Below are 15344 nucleotides of genomic sequence, written 5' to 3'. Positions count from 1 at the left end.
GACTCGGCCAGTGCTCTGACTCAGAGTGAGGCTTCGTGTAAATATTAAAAATGAAGGACCTGGAGGTGACCTTCACTGAGCCGCAGTGGAGCGACTGCTCGCTCTCTTTTGGTGATGGATGAGTAGCGACACGACTTAGCCCCGCCTCCACAATCTGCTGGGGGCGGAGCTACAGCCAGTGGCGAGTCAAGACCCCGGGGCCATCAGGACCTTCAGAGGAGGGTCACCTGCTCAGTCATGAGCACTGTGAGCAGCTTCTCCTCCATGCCACTCCTTCATGTGCGTCACCATAACCTCTGGGCTCTGAATGGTTCACAGAAGCTGCGACCTGCTGCCGCCTCACACCCCCCCCACTCCCACACTGTACTGCAACAGTGTGACTGAGTAAATGAGTGGACCATACAGTAACAGGGTTGAGCCTCCAGCAGGGGGCGCTGGGCAGATCCTCGGCAGGAGAGAAGCACATGAAGAAGAGCTGGGCTTGTTACCACGATGAGATCGTTGAAGAGGAAGACTTCTCTCTGGTGCGCCGCCTGCTTCTGGGCCTTGTTCACGTCGGTGACCTCGAAGAGTCGACTGCAGCAGACCAGTCTTCGGTGAGGGACCGACAGGACCTGCGCCCACCAAGAGTCTGGTTACTTCTCACACCAAGGTGTCGCACGTTTCCTCTGGGAGGAAGCAGCAGCAGCAGCAGCAGCAGCCGCTTGAATGAGTCCGGTGAGTCAGAGCTCATCCCTTCTAACACGCGGCCCTCGGTGCAGCACTGCAGCATTTCTGCGGTGCGTCGCGAGGATGCAGCGCTCAGTCAGGACCAGTCACCGTCACACACCTCTGCTTCCTTTCATCCATCCATTCAGGGCTGTTAACCGGCACTTCATTTTCAGCTGCATGTTGCATGTTTCTCCTCTCCCACACTGCAGTGGGAATCCATGTTGCACCAGACCACCTGGAGTGGCGAGCTGACTCTCAACCCTGGAGAGGAGAAACTGCTTCTCTGATTCCTGACTGATTCATCTGAAAGTTTAGCAGCAAATCCAGCAGAGGTTTCTTCTCAGGCTCTTGAAGAAGACACTTCTGAGCGCGTGCCGTCACCATCCGTCAGCGGGATCCGGCGACAGCTCCGGCAGCACCTCATCCATCAGCTGACGCTGAGAGCCGCAACACGGAGCAGAAGAGGACGGCAGCCAGCCTCGCCGAGTCTCAATGACAATGTGAAAGTCGACCGATACAAATGGACAAATCTGTTCATGCGGAAACGTCTCCAGCGCCTAGCTGGACTCTGACGTTGGAATTGATCAAACAGTTGTTATGAGCTTAACCTTGCAGAATCATTTCAAAGAGAAACAGCAGCAGACATGGATTGATTCTGAGACGGTGTCAAGTGCAGCAGGAGGCGGCGCTCCAACACGCTAGCTATGTAGCGCTGTGCCATCCTGGGAACACTTGCTTTGTCCTGCAACTACTCAGCCTCCCGAACACAGCAGGCGCACCTCCCGTGCCGTCGCAACTTTATATCACCAGGCTTCATGGCAAAGTGTCTTCCATGAAGCCTGATCGATGCATCGTCACGTCTTCTATAGGTGCGAGTAATGCAATATAGATGAGCCGCTCACGCGACAGCAGGCCTGGAACAACCCACGGCTCCCGGGCCTCATGTGGCTCGTTCCCCAGTTTCATGCGGCTCTTCACCAAATGAGCCGCAGAACTGGCTGTGGTTTTGGTCAAGTTGCTGTTGAGATGATGGTTTATACAGGAAAGAAGAGGAAAGAGTGAGAGCTGTTCCAGTGAGATGTCCAAATAATTGACTGGCGTTTAACTCTGAAACATAAACAATAAACCTGGCCGCCGGTTTGTGATGTGAGTGTGGGTCCTCAGACTTGGAGCCTCATCAGATCCACCATCAACACCCCTGACGTGACTCAGTTCCACGTGTGTCCTTCCCTCAACTAAAGCTCTGGCATGTGTTTCACCTGTGGTTCACTGTTGATGGAGGTGAAGTCCGTGAAGAGGAGAGGCTCCAGTCTGCAGCGTGGCTCACACACACACAGAGCGGGGCCACGTTATTGGTGGCAGGAGCCACGTCCAAACATAGAGGAGTCAAGTCAATCTACGCCGCTTGATATTTCCAGGAGGATCAGGGTCAAATGGAGGAGTTTGAAACGTGAACCAGCAACCTGGTGACACACAGGGAGGAGCTTGAACCACTGTACTGAGTCAGGTGAGCAGCTGTTCAGGTGAAGCCTCACAGCCTGACGTGTTTGGAGCATGGGCTCTGTTCAGCAGCACAGTAGAACAGTGGGGCTCTGAGCCTGGGACTGGTGGGCCAGGCCTGCTATGGAGCGTCTCTCAACACCATGCTGTCGCACCCTGGGAGAGGGAGAGACCAGCAGGCTGCTCTGCCCTGCCACAGACACCAGAGCACTGGACAGTCATGGGACCACTGGCAAGAAAAGAATCCTAAAAGTTTGCGTCTGCTTATACAATGACGACTCACACCTCAAGAGGCTCGGCCCGACCTCAGGTCCAACACCAACTCATCACCATGTAGCCACTGAAGGAGAATGAGGCTTTGATTTACCAGACTCTCAACGTGGGGTTTGGGTAATAGCAGTAGCACTTGGAAAAAAAACAGTTGTACAGCAACATCAAATGAAAACAGAGTCATCTGTGTGAAACAGTCCTCACAGGGCAGCGGTGAACTGACGCTGAAGCAGCCTCACCGTTTTCATGCCAACGATCGACTGCTCCACCTTCGACACGTAGGTCACATGGTCTTCGTTGGAGCGGAGTTCTCTCAGCTGTATTCGCTCGTAGATGCCCACCACTATGTCACGAGGGATGTCGGCTCCGTCGTCCACACCTGAGGAGCACACACACACGACTCTCATCCTCAGCCTAGCTAGCCGGGGTGAAGGGGGCTGTGATGGGCGGAATCTGCCCATGTTCTCTGAGGTTCCACCACGGTCGTACATGAAGGTTGAGCCGAGGAGAGCGGGATAGAGAGCAAGAGATTTTAGCGCCTACTTCTGAAAACGCCTCCTGATTGGCTGAAAATAGAGGAGCCACCTGTGAACGGTTTATTCCGTTGAATTTGAAACTGAAAAAAGTGAAGCACCACTACGCACCAAATCATCAGGAGTTCTGTCAGCCAGCAGAGGTTTGGCCTGCAGCAGGAGTGAGGCAAAACAGCTCCGGAGCAAATATTTACTGAGGCGTTTGTTTGACTACTTTAACCATCATCATTAGCATTTTCCCGCCGCGCTCACGCTGGATCTGTATGGGGGCCCAATCGGGACATCAAGTCATTTCACCGTGCCAGCCAGAGCTGGGAAGATGTGTCGGCGTTTGAGTGGAGGCGAGGCTCGAGGTGCGGACAGACGCTGATGCAGCCTCGACATCGCCAGTCACACTTCACCTCATGTTGAGAGAAACGGTGGAATACACCGGGAAAACAACGACTCTGTTTCGTCTGCTCTCGTTTCACTCCACAAAAACGAGGAGTTTTTACTTTGGAAATCTTTTTCCGTTGACTCGGCATCAGGCTCCTGTTCAGCTCAAGCGCAGTTTGTCCTTGTGAACATTTTTAATCGATCAGAAAACCTGCTGCAGTGGGAGGGGACCTCCACGTTTGAGTCGGGATGAAGGCGGGTGACGCTGCATGCTAAAGTCAGCGCACACATCCCTCGTACCGTGTTCAGTTTTGACGGACTGTTGTGGCCCCTCGTCTGATGGAGCGAGGCCCCTGCTGTCAAAACCTTCAGCAAGTGACTGAAGACACCTGCTGTGATGATGTCACGGTCTGACCGAGGAATTCACACCTACCTCTCAGGTTTCGTATGAAATCCTCTAAGAGCATCTTGCGGTCCGGCTTGATGTTGGGGCTGTACATGTCAGTGTTCAGCAGGATGATGGCGAAGGCCAGGATGAAGATGGTGTCGGGGTTGTGGAACTGCTGCACCACCTCCGGGTTACACATGCAGTAGCGCTGACTGCAGGCCAGAGCAGAGACACGGATCAGCAGAGGAACAGAAGGGAGCCGGCACAAGGCTGAGAGTCTGTCTCAGCGCCTCAGTCAGGAGCCTCGTGCTCCAGCTACGGCTGAGGATGCTGACGCTCTGCAGAGTCTCCGGCTGCACTTCTTCACCACTCACACAGGACCCTGTTATGCAACCCTATCGATGAATACGCTTCCTCCTGGTGCCAGTCCGGACCCCCGCTGACGCGCGGCTGAGGTCCCAGTGTCGCCAGCCCAAGCGTCCGCGCTCGTGACACACAGGCTTTTCTCCCTCCTGGGGCCGAGGCAGTTTACGTGGCCCAGAAGAACTGGGCACATGGACAAAATGGTAGAAAGCCCAAAGCATGAGACGCCTGTGTCAACGTAGGACGCAAAAGTCGAGTCCCAACAGAGGCCCCAGGAGTGAAGCTCCTCCATCTTGGCCTCTCTTTTGGCCCCTCGTGCGACTGGCGCTGACCCCTGAAAGAAAGAGACTTCTGGCAGGCAGTCCAAGGCCCAGAACCTGCAGAGACTCCGCCAACTCTCATGTATACGGCCTGTGAAGCAAAGGAGGACAAACAAGTCTGGTCTGAGGGGCATCTCACCTGAAGGCCTCGATCAGACGCTCCACCTTCTGGGCCTCCCCCTGCACACGGATGTGGGCCTGGAACTTCCTCAGAGCTTCATCCAGCTCCATCCCAGAGAAGTCCATCTCATCCACCACGCAGCTGCAGAGAGAAGGTGGGCCTCAGTGTCGTGGACATCAGAGAGTCAGCGTGGACGGAACGTTGAGAGGGTAAACTGCCTGTTTTCCTGAGGACACTCGGCCAGTTGAGCCTTCACCAGCCGGATGACTCAGGCTTGACCGTCACGCGCCTCTGATCGCCCTCTCTCTCTCTCGCTCTACCTCCTTGTCGTCACTTCACATTAACGTAACCCTCCTAACTGCATCCATCCGGTGGCACTAGACGCAGCTTGGCCGACATCGCACGACGTGATCCGCCATCTCTCCGTGCACATCAGCTGATCCGCTGTATTTTCAAGGCGGCGTTGACAGCTCCGCGAGAGGGAAACACTTCGTGGGAATCCGATGAATAAAGGATGCCAAGCATGAAACACAGCAGCTCCTCGGAGGGCTACGTTTCCTGGAGGGCTACCATTTGCTTTGAATAATGAAGAACGTTTAACTGCCACGGTTTACGTTTGAATAATTGAGAGCGAAACAAGGACCTGAAACTCCTGTTGTTCTGGGCTGGAAATGTCTTCAGCTGTGACCCAGGCCGTGCGGCAGGCTGAAGGGGAGGCGGCAGGAAAACCAACCTTCCAGGATTCATTTCACCATATTCTACTCCGCGGCGTGTGAGGAGGACAGAAGCAGCATCTGGCTGATGAGGTGCCACTCACTCGAGGACGTCTCGGTTGAAGGGCTTCTTGCTGTTGCCCAGAAACTCTCCGATCATCTGCCGACTCAGACCTTTCCTCTGAAGAAGGAAGTGGGCGACGCCGATGGGAGTGTCCGGGATGAAGCCTCTGGAGATCAGAAACTGCAGGCCTTTGTCGGGGTTCCTGAGGAGAGAGGGGGAGGAAGACCAGCGTAAGCTCACGTGACAGGTGAAGTAAGAAGGCCTTGCCATTTTGACCTCAAATAAGAAGTCAAACTAAAAAAACTAAACATGAAGGTGTGAAGCCCAGACGTCCTGTGTGAGTGTCATCACTCCTTCCACTTTATTCTCTTCACTTGACACTTTTTTTCCACGCCACCGTGTCAAACCTCAGATCCAGAGGTGAAGGGGAGTTCAGTGCGGAGCTGTGGTGGCACATGGGGATGTTTCTGCACCACGGACTCGTCACACGTCGCCAGCTATGTTTGACAGTCGGGGTGACTTTTGTTCCTCTGTGTTTATTACCGCGCTGCGTCTCAGAGCTTCTCTGCTGTGTTGATAGCTCGCTATCGTGGCGTGTTTACGCTGCTTTGAGGCAAACGTTCAGCTAAACACAGATGGTTGCAACTGGTCCCTCATTCTTTCACCTGGTTCCACCTGGTTCTGATGAGGCTCTTCATCTGCTGGTGAGAAGAACAGGCTTCCATGCTCACTGGCTCCTTCTGAACTCTCATCTTTCTCCTCTGATCCTCACCTGCAGAGACATGATCCACCTCCACTGACCTCACAGAGGCTCCGTTCTGGTTCTGGCTTGGATTCACTTGGAACTGGATTCACGCTGTATTCCAATTCCTTCCTTAATCCTCAAAAATGCACGTTCTTGCTGATACTGGAAGTTCAATTGAGCAATAAGACTGAGGAACGTAGAGGAACACCACGACCTCGCTTGGTATTGAGGGATACCCAGAATGCCTTGCACAGTATCCGGTGACACTTGAAACATTCTTCAACTGCTTTTCAGTTCCTGAGGTGTAAAACTTCACAACAGGAGCAGCAAAACCTAGTTCTGGGCCTCCAGAGCTTCACTGGTGCAACTTGAATTTGATGATATTCAAATGTGATGATGATAAACCCTCGAATTAATGACAGGCTTTTCTAAAAGATATTTGGGGCTGGAGCTTAAATGCTGAAGGGTTGCAGGACGGATTCAGTCGTGTCAGAACGTGACGTGAAGCAGAGGCAGGAGCGGTGAAAGCTCCGATCACAACATGAAATATGGACCATTTTTAGATGAATGTGAGGTAAAAATACGAGCATGAATAAAAGATGGAGGGAAGAGCGGAGAGTCCAGCCGCTCCGCGTCTTAGAAGCTTGGTGGAGGTATTTCGGGCCCCTTTCAAGGCACATTTCACCGGCCGGACTGGCGCGAGGCGACGGTAGAGATGCGCCTGCTTGGACGTCACTGTGGCTCAGCCTCCTGCACGGTAAGGACGCGCACATGTAGCAGCGACGCGGGATGAAGAGGACGCAAGCCACTGGAGCAGCAGCAGTCCAGCGCTACTCTCTATAAACGTCAGGCCAAACAGCAGCTGCAGCACAGATCATCTCTACCAAGCAAAAGCTGCGTGACACAGTGGACTGAGTGGCGGCAAGATGGCGGCCACATCTCGGCTGGCTTGAGGCGCAGGGGCTGAACACAGGTGCGTCTCCGTTCCTCCTGCAGTCCGACACATGGAGGCTAAGATGTTGGATGTGGATCCAAGCTGGAGGTGTGAGCACACCAGCGCAAAGAACCTCACGATGCCACTTCGGTGACAATACCATGGTATCCTGAGGCCTACACACACAGTTTGATGCAAAGCAGATAGTAACAAAGTCCAAACTATGAATTAAATCATCTAGAATGGTGGTTCTCAGCTGGTGGGTCGGGCCCCAAGTGTGGGTCACAAAGTGCTTTCATTTGATCATACTGTTGAGTTGTATATGAAGTTCATTCAGTTCCTTCAAATCAAATATCGCTCCGTTTATTTACTGATCCGACCCGATCGTTCCAGACCAGTTGTCGACCACGGATCTGGAATGATACATGGAGTCGGACAGCTGTGATGCCTTGCTGCTAACTACCACCACCCTTGACGCTTGACCTCCAGGACGCAGGCTCCTGACCTCACACTGAACACGCTGCTGTCACACATATATATATATATATTAAAATATAAAAGAAACACATATATAATACGTTCTGACGCAGCACTTCCCCTGGTGACCCAAAGTCTTGGTCCTATTCCGTCCGAGGCCAGAAAGACTGTGATGTTGACATTTCCCGAGCGGGACTGACGCTGATGTGCTTCAGTATCCAGAGCAAATGTTGTTCTCCCCATGCATCTGCTTCCTCAGCTCACCATCTGGACGTGTGAGCTTGTCATTACGTGTCGGGCGGTTTAGCAGGGAAGTGAGTGCAGATGAGCGTCGGCCAACTTCGCCACACTCCGGACAGCTGACTCTGTCGCCGCGTCAGACCTGCGCCTGGACTCACTTCCAGCTACAGAGTCAAACACATGAACTGCTGATGACCATGGTGTCGTCGTCTAATGCTTCACTTCATGTCGGATGAACCAGTGGTGCTTTTTCCTGGGCTTCTGGCTCCACTGTTTTTGAGTGCTCAGTTTTAAATAGGTGCTGTTGTGTTCCGAACATGTCTTTTCAATTGATTCTGACGTCACCGATTTGACTCTAAGACACGAGGCTAGGTTATTATTCTAGACTCATATAATAACCTGACAAGTTTCATAAGATTTCTGAAGATATTGCAGTGAAATTACCGGGAAACGTTGATGCTGGTCCTCACAGGGACAAGATAATGAAACGTTCTATTTGGAGCCAAGACGGCTGCTCTGTACAGACTGAGCAAAAATTGCCGACAAAATTGTTTGGGGGTGGCTGGACGCTGGAGACTGCTGGGGCACCGTCGCGGCCCACATCACGCCTGCTCTTCCAACATGCGGAGCACAATGACGCTTCTTTCAGAGAGAGTCATGTGACATGAGCTCAGCGGTGGAGGTCTGGCTTCTCTGAGTGCCTTTCCAGTTTTGTATTTGTTTATAGTTCATGAATTTAGAGCCCATTCACTTGAGTCAGAGGCTTATTTCCAATTCCATTCCCTTCCATTCATCTTCATCTACAGGCTGCATGATGTACCCAGTATTTCAGTGCTTATTCCTGGACATTGTTTCACAAATACGGTGAGGATGAGAAAAAATCTCTCTGAAATGGCTTTTAGTTCCTTATCTTCAGCTTCAGAATCATCACTCAACCTGCATATGTTCCTCAGTCCGCCAGTGAAAGGTGGCCCACCAAGCTGCTGACAGACCAGTAGAAGAAGAGGCTACTCACACGTTGAAGAGATTGAGGCCGATGCGATAGAGGCGTTTCCTCATGACATCCGTGGACAACATGGGGGACTTGCAGCTGGCAGGGTTCTCACAGTGGTAGCGCGGCAGGCTGAGGATCATGGCTTGAAGAGCCTCCTTGGACGAGGCCTCGGAGGTGGAGCGCGCCTCGGTGGAAGTGCTGCTGCTGCTCATCTGCTCCGAGCTGTTGTCTGCTGTTTCAGAGCCGCTCCTCTTGGCTCCCAGAGGCTCCACCACCAGAGAGGCCCCGCCCGCTGCTACAGGCACCTGCGGTGTCGGGGCTGGCACCGTGGAGTCAACCAGCTCTTTGGCAGCCACCTTGTTCAGAGGGGTTAAGGGAGGCTGGTCTTCTTCCCTCAGCTCTTCACTGGGAGGCGGGGCCGGGAACTCGGCGTCCTGGTCGCTTCCCTCCCCATCCAGCTCAGGTGGGACAGGCGTCTCTTGCGGGGGAGGAGGGAGATCTACGGGTTGCTCTGGGATCTTGACAGGAGGAGGGGGCGCTGGTGAGGGTTCAGGGCTGGGGACCTTTGTAGTGGAGTTCAACCAGCTCCCGTCTTGCTGAACGCTGCTCCCTAGCGTGACTGAAGTGGACGACTCCACAACTGAAGAGGAGACTCGGATGTTCTGACTGTCGATCTGCACGGTCACGTCCCGGAAAGCCATCATCAGCTTGCTGGCACTTTTGGAGAGCCCGCTGGGGTCCAGCGGGCTTGGCTGAGCGAGCGCCTCCCCCAGCGCGCCGCCCTCCACTCCGGCCGCCGCAGAATCCACGGCGGCTTTGAAGGAGTCGGAAGTGAACTGGTAGGCGCCGCCTTCCTGCAGCGAGCACATGGTCTTCAGACTCCAGTTACTGAGAGCATCGTCTATGGACTTGGCCAGGGACTGGACCTGTTCGGTGAAGGAGTCCTCCAGGTCGGTGAGGCTGCCGCCCACCGTGGCGGGTAAGGACGGGGAGCGCACCAGTGGGACGCCTGCCAGGTGGCAGCCTTCGGCCAGCGCCCGCTCAGCAGAGAAACCCTCCGTGTTTTGTACTCGGACCTTGCGCAGGGAGATTCGCCGAGGCAGGCGACTCTCCAGGAGGGAATTGCGGATTTTCTCAAAGTTTTTGCTGAGCTGGTACTGGCGGAAGGCAGTCTGGATTTTGCAGGCGGCATGGCGGGAGATGAGGTGGCCACCGTACTTGTGCTCTAACATTTCGATCTGAAACAGAGAGACGGAGAAAAAGAGTTCCGTTGTGAGGGTAAGCCATGAAAAAACATTTGATATCTGACAGAGTGACATAGATATCAGACTATTGAACTGACTCGCCGGGAGAAGAGATCAGTTAGGAAGTAGACTCAGCGGCCACTCCAGGATTTTGGTACTGTTGCGGTCAAAAATGCCAAATGTTGCTTGTCTTGTTGCGGAGCTCCTGACAGAGGTGTGGATGGGGGCGGAGTCTGAGAGGTCAAGGTGTGTGTGAGCTGCTGCTCTGTTGATGTAGAGGCTCAGAAACAGCTGGAGCGAGATGGAGGTCGGCCATCTTGCTTTATAGTGTTGGGCTTCTGACTTCCCTCTGTTCTACAGTTCCATCATGGGGATTTGGAGGATCCAGGATCCTTCGCGTCCGAATCACCACCATCTCAACAAGGAGGGAGGTAATATGATGCAGCACATGCAGCGTAGAGGGGCGGGGCCAAAGGAACTTGGATTGTGTTCCTATGAGCGATCGCAACATCGCCACCTCCTGGAGGGACTGACTCATTGCAAGCACTGGTGCCAAGGTTTTCAACAGTCCTAAACCTTCACTGCACCCTGCCGTGCCTGAGCTCTCACCCCAAAATAGCCACTTCACAGCTGATGCAAAGTTACAAACATCTCAGGAACACGCTGTCGATCCTATTCACTGTCTCACACATCTGTCCTTTCACCCCAAAATACAACTGACAGAAAGAAGCTTGCCTCACTGCCTTTCACCTGAAGCACCACACATTGGAGTTGCTTGACAGATAGCAGGAGTCCGACCGTCAGTCCAGCTCAAGCCACAGGCCCCCAAATATCAGCTTCATCCCCAGCGCAGTGGCGCACCCCTGACATGGAAAAGGGAAGGCAGGGTTGAGCTGAGAGAAGCAGATCCAGTCAGTACTCCAGGTGACCAGGTGGCAGACGGCAGGCTTTATTCTCCCGGGTCTTTTCTCATGCAACATCTCCATTTCCTCTCAGTGACTCCACTCGTATACCTCAGCCTCGCCCTCCACGCGACTCCTTTCACAAGAAGAAACATCTTTTCCTTTCTTTAAAAATCCCCTTATTTAGTCCTCCTTGTCTCTCTCTTGACTCGGCATGACTCGTGTTTTTGTGCTTCCTTGGTTTCTTCACTACAGCAGTTTGGCCAAAGCTGCATTGTAAAAAAAAAAGGAAGAGGAGTTTAAGCTGACGGCCTGCGAACTGGTAATCTCCACAAACACAGACCAGGTCTCCCTCTCAGCTGTAAACTGTCTGAAACTGAGCCGGCTATTCATCAGAAAAACTGGGAGGGAGGGGGATTTCTTCAGCAGGCGCACCAAGATAAGATCGGCGTGTGACAAGTGCGGCGTGTCACCAAACATTCTTCAGGTCCTTCTCATTGCCACGAGACACGGTGGACGTGGGGAGCGTCACCCCACCATCAGCTGCAGAATACACTCTCGATAAGTGCTGCCAGAGATTCACAGTGACGAGACCAAAATACACAGCAGGGACTGAAGGAAGACACGGTCCATGCAGTACCGCAGGGGCCCCTCCAGATGTCAACCATCCACTAGGAGTCGCATATGTTTTGCAACGTGAGCCGCTTGCTATGCTAAGTTGCAATGCTACGCTGCCGTTTCCTTCGTCTATATCTGTTTGTTGTCTTTTCACCCCAAGCGTGTCACGGGCCCGTCATTACGCCACGCCCCCTAGGGGGCAGCAGAAGCCACATCAGGAAGCAGTGCATTAAATAGCTTCATCATAGCTTCCATGACGGTTCAAAGCGATCGCACCCTCACCGTGACCCACAACATCCACCTGACACACCAGGCGTGTTAGGGGAATCCAACGTTTCCTCTCACCGGGCATTTGATGGTTTAGCTGTCTGACACGTTTAACAAAGGCTGAGCTGCAGACGAGACACGTTTCTCATGTCACGCCAGCAGAAAGGACTTGGTGTGTGTGGTACCAAAAGTGTCACACAGCAACACTGGACGTTCACCTTCTGATCCGTCACGAGTCATGAACCCTTCGGCCGATCAACACGCCATGAGAATGCTGCATCCACTCGGGAGAAACCCCCCTTCCCCCGTGGAGGAAGCCAATCCATCATCTACTTACAAGAGAACTGGAATGACACTGAAATCCTCCATTCAGATCCATCCAGAGCAGCGCTGCAGTGGAATGCAGCCAGAATTTTAAGGCTGACATTGTCATCTGCGCTCTCCACTCTCACTGCTGGGTAACTGCAGGGTGACCTGCGGCAGCAGCCCGTCTCGGGTGCAGGAGGAAGAAAGTGAGGCAGCCGCATCACGTGTGGCCGCAGGTGAGATGAATTGCTCAGCTGTGGGAGCAAGAGTTCATTCCCTTCGCTTCTCCACAGCCCGACCACTATTGAGTGAAATTCTCAAACGGGCTGCATTAGCCATGAAGCCAGCGGCGCCTCGTTCCTCCACTGTACTTACAGACGATGAGAGCGCCGTGGCCCAGAAAGCGCTGGCAGAAGATCTGCGCTCAAATATTTATCATGTTTCACACAAGAAAACTCAAACAAATGAGGAGCGGAGCGGAGCTCCAGGCGCTGGACATGTGATCCAACACTGAGATGAGGCCTGCGCCACATCTGGGTCACCACACATCTGCGAGTGATGGACAGACTCTGATGAAGCGAGAGCATCTGTGCTGCGCTGGCCTCGGAGCTCTGGAGGTTACAGCAGGACGCTGCTGCAGGGCAGAAGCAGAGGCACCACCTGCAAGCCATGCTTTTCCACTTCATCTGGACTCCACTGGATCAGTGGGGTTGGACATTTATCAGCCCTTAAAGATGTCCCCATCGTGGGACGAATACCTGTCCGTCCCATCTGACAGGTTCTGGCTAGACCATTAGAGACAGAGCAACCTTGATGTTGACTGGTGAGACTCTGTCTCTGTCAAGCTCAAGGAGAAAAACCAACTCAGAAACTGAGGATATTTTAGAGACATGGAAACAGGGATCATTTTGACGCCAGTGAGTCTGTAGATCGAGGTGGGAAGACACTGAACTGGCACCAGTTTAGTGAACCAGCTGCTCGGTGTAGTTGCCATCAGATGTATCAGTGATGCCAGCAGGTCACGCAGCATGGCAGATGAACTGAAGAAATAGTGACGGGTAGATGAGGCTTCATGACACAGTAGTGAAGGGTAGCTGAGGCTTCATGACAGAGTAGTGAAGGGTAGATGAGGCTTCATGACACAATAGTGCAGGTTGGATGAGGCTTCATGACACAGTAGTGAAGGGTAGATGAGGCTTCATGACACAGTAGTGAAGGGTAGATGAGGCTTCATGACACAGTAGTGAAGGGTAGATGAGGCCTCATGACACAGTAGTGAACTGGAGATGAGGCTTCATGACACAGTAGTGAAGGGTAGATGAGGCTTCATGACACAGTAGTGAAGGGTAGCTGAGGCTTCATGACAGAGTAGTGAAGGGTAGATGAGGCTTCATGACACAATAGTGCAGGTTGGATGAGGCTTCATGACACAGTAGTGAAGGGTAGATGAGGCTTCATGACACAGTAGTGAAGGGTAGATGAGGCCTCATGACACAGTAGTGAAGGGTAGATGAGGCTTCATGACACAGTAGTGAAGGGTAGATGAGGCCTCATGACACAGTAGGGAAGGGCAGATGAGGCCTCATGACACAGTAGTGAAGGGTAGATGAGGCTTCATGACACAGTAGTGAAGGGTAGATGAGGCTTCATGACACAGTAGTGCAGGGTGGATGAGGCTTCATGACATAGTGCCCTGACTGTCAGAGGCCACTAGCTGATGCAGTCTGCCGTAAAATGTTTGGACTCGAACCACTCATTCAATGGAACCTCTCATCATTTCTAAACCAAGAGCGCCACCTAGTGGCCTCAGAACACGAGGACAGGGTTTCACGGTGCCTCATCCACACATCACAACAGTCATGTCACAACAGAGAGTGTCTCCCATCACGTCTGCGCGGGTGAAGACACCCGGTGGAGATGGAGCATGTGAGGGAGGAGTCCTCCAGCTGTCTACTCAGAGTGACACAGGGTGACTTCATCCCGGTGGAACCACCCCTCAGATGGCAGTGGATGATGCAGTGCAGATGTCGGACGGCGGCTGCGTCTGATGGAATGCAGCAGTCTGCCTTCCCTTCTCTCCCCGGTGATGAATAAACCATCGGCGTCCCGTTCCTGATATAAGTGGGTTTTCAGGGAGAATCACAGGCCGCCGCAACGCCATCAGTCCGAGCGCCGCCGCGCCGCGGATCCGGACCAGCGGAACAAACACGCGGGGACTGTGCTGTAAAGCAGTGCAGAAATGCCGACTCCTCCAGTTCCTCGCTGAACACCAGCGCCATCGCCTTCACTGTTTCCAGATGAATCAATACTTGATTTACTCCAGCGTCTGTCCACACAGCTGCTCACTCGCAGGCTCCTTCTGCTGCTCCATCTTCTCAGTGAGATGAAACCAGGAGCTGAGCCCAGTGAGAAAGACCCACGCTCGTCCATTCACACCACGACAGCCTGGCCTGACTCCACACCTGGTCACGACCTCCGCAGGACTGCTGAAGCCACACAGGCTCACGGGATGGATGAAACACCTCCGTCACTGCACTGACAGACCTGATGGAGCCACCTCTTCCCTGCGCCTCTCCATGTTCCTGAGAGAGGAGCAAGTGTGTTGGTGACTGGAGCAGCTTCCACCCAGCTCTCTCTTCACAGCTGTGACAGGAAACATCTCCATCAAGGAGCTTCTCCAACCTCTGGTCCTGGATCTGAACGTTGATCTGTCCATCATCTTCCTCTGGAGCTGCTGAAGACCTGAAGCACTGAAGCACCAGCTAACTTCTCTCGGAGGAATGAGGACCATCATGGGAACTGAGGAGCAGAGAACACCTCCACAGAGGCTCCTCACTTCAGAGTCTCAGTCAGGAGATGTTTTGAACCAGAATTGAGTCCAGTGTTGTTGTCCCTGTTGCCCTTTTGATGTAAAACTCAATGTAACTTGGTGAAAACAAACATTCAGAATCATGTGAGGAGGGTGTGATATTACATCACGGCAGAAAAAAAACAGTCAAGCATCCATTTTCTTCTGAGGTCCTGTGCCTGACCCTCGCCATGGACCATCATCTGTCCACAGACACACCGGAACGGGGAGTTTTCCACAAGACTCTGGGGACATCACAAGCCCTGGTTGCACTGGCACTCGGAGAACATCCAAATGTTTCACTGTATCTCTAAAGGGCCCTGATCTTCAGGCACAATATAACACAGGCAGCCTGTGGAGCTCATGCTCTCGTCACTTCTCAGACGAAGATCACCAGAGGAATGACCTTGG

At 53.1% G+C, this 15344-nt stretch overlaps 1 protein-coding gene across 2 annotated transcripts in view; it reads right to left on the bottom strand.

Annotated features, from left to right (window-relative positions):
• iqsec3a (IQ motif and Sec7 domain ArfGEF 3a) overlaps positions 1-15344 on the bottom strand; it is a 52075-nt gene that overhangs the window by 11751 nt on the left and 24980 nt on the right. For both annotated transcript variants that reach the window (XM_053861643.1, XM_053861644.1), the window contains exons 4-9: positions 8770-9986; positions 5399-5560; positions 4600-4722; positions 3823-3989; positions 2721-2860; positions 489-614 (exon numbers count right to left, since the gene is read on the bottom strand). In XM_053861643.1, the coding sequence (XP_053717618.1) occupies positions 489-614; positions 2721-2860; positions 3823-3989; positions 4600-4722; positions 5399-5560; positions 8770-9986 (1935 nt within the window). The remainder of the gene's footprint in view (positions 1-488; positions 615-2720; positions 2861-3822; positions 3990-4599; positions 4723-5398; positions 5561-8769; positions 9987-15344) is intronic.

Source organism: Synchiropus splendidus, chromosome 4 (genome assembly GCF_027744825.2).
Source record: "Synchiropus splendidus isolate RoL2022-P1 chromosome 4, RoL_Sspl_1.0, whole genome shotgun sequence".
Taxonomy (NCBI): domain Eukaryota; kingdom Metazoa; phylum Chordata; class Actinopteri; order Syngnathiformes; family Callionymidae; genus Synchiropus; species Synchiropus splendidus.
The sequence above is the reverse complement of the archived record's forward strand: the minus strand, read 5'-3'. Positions and strand labels throughout refer to the sequence as shown.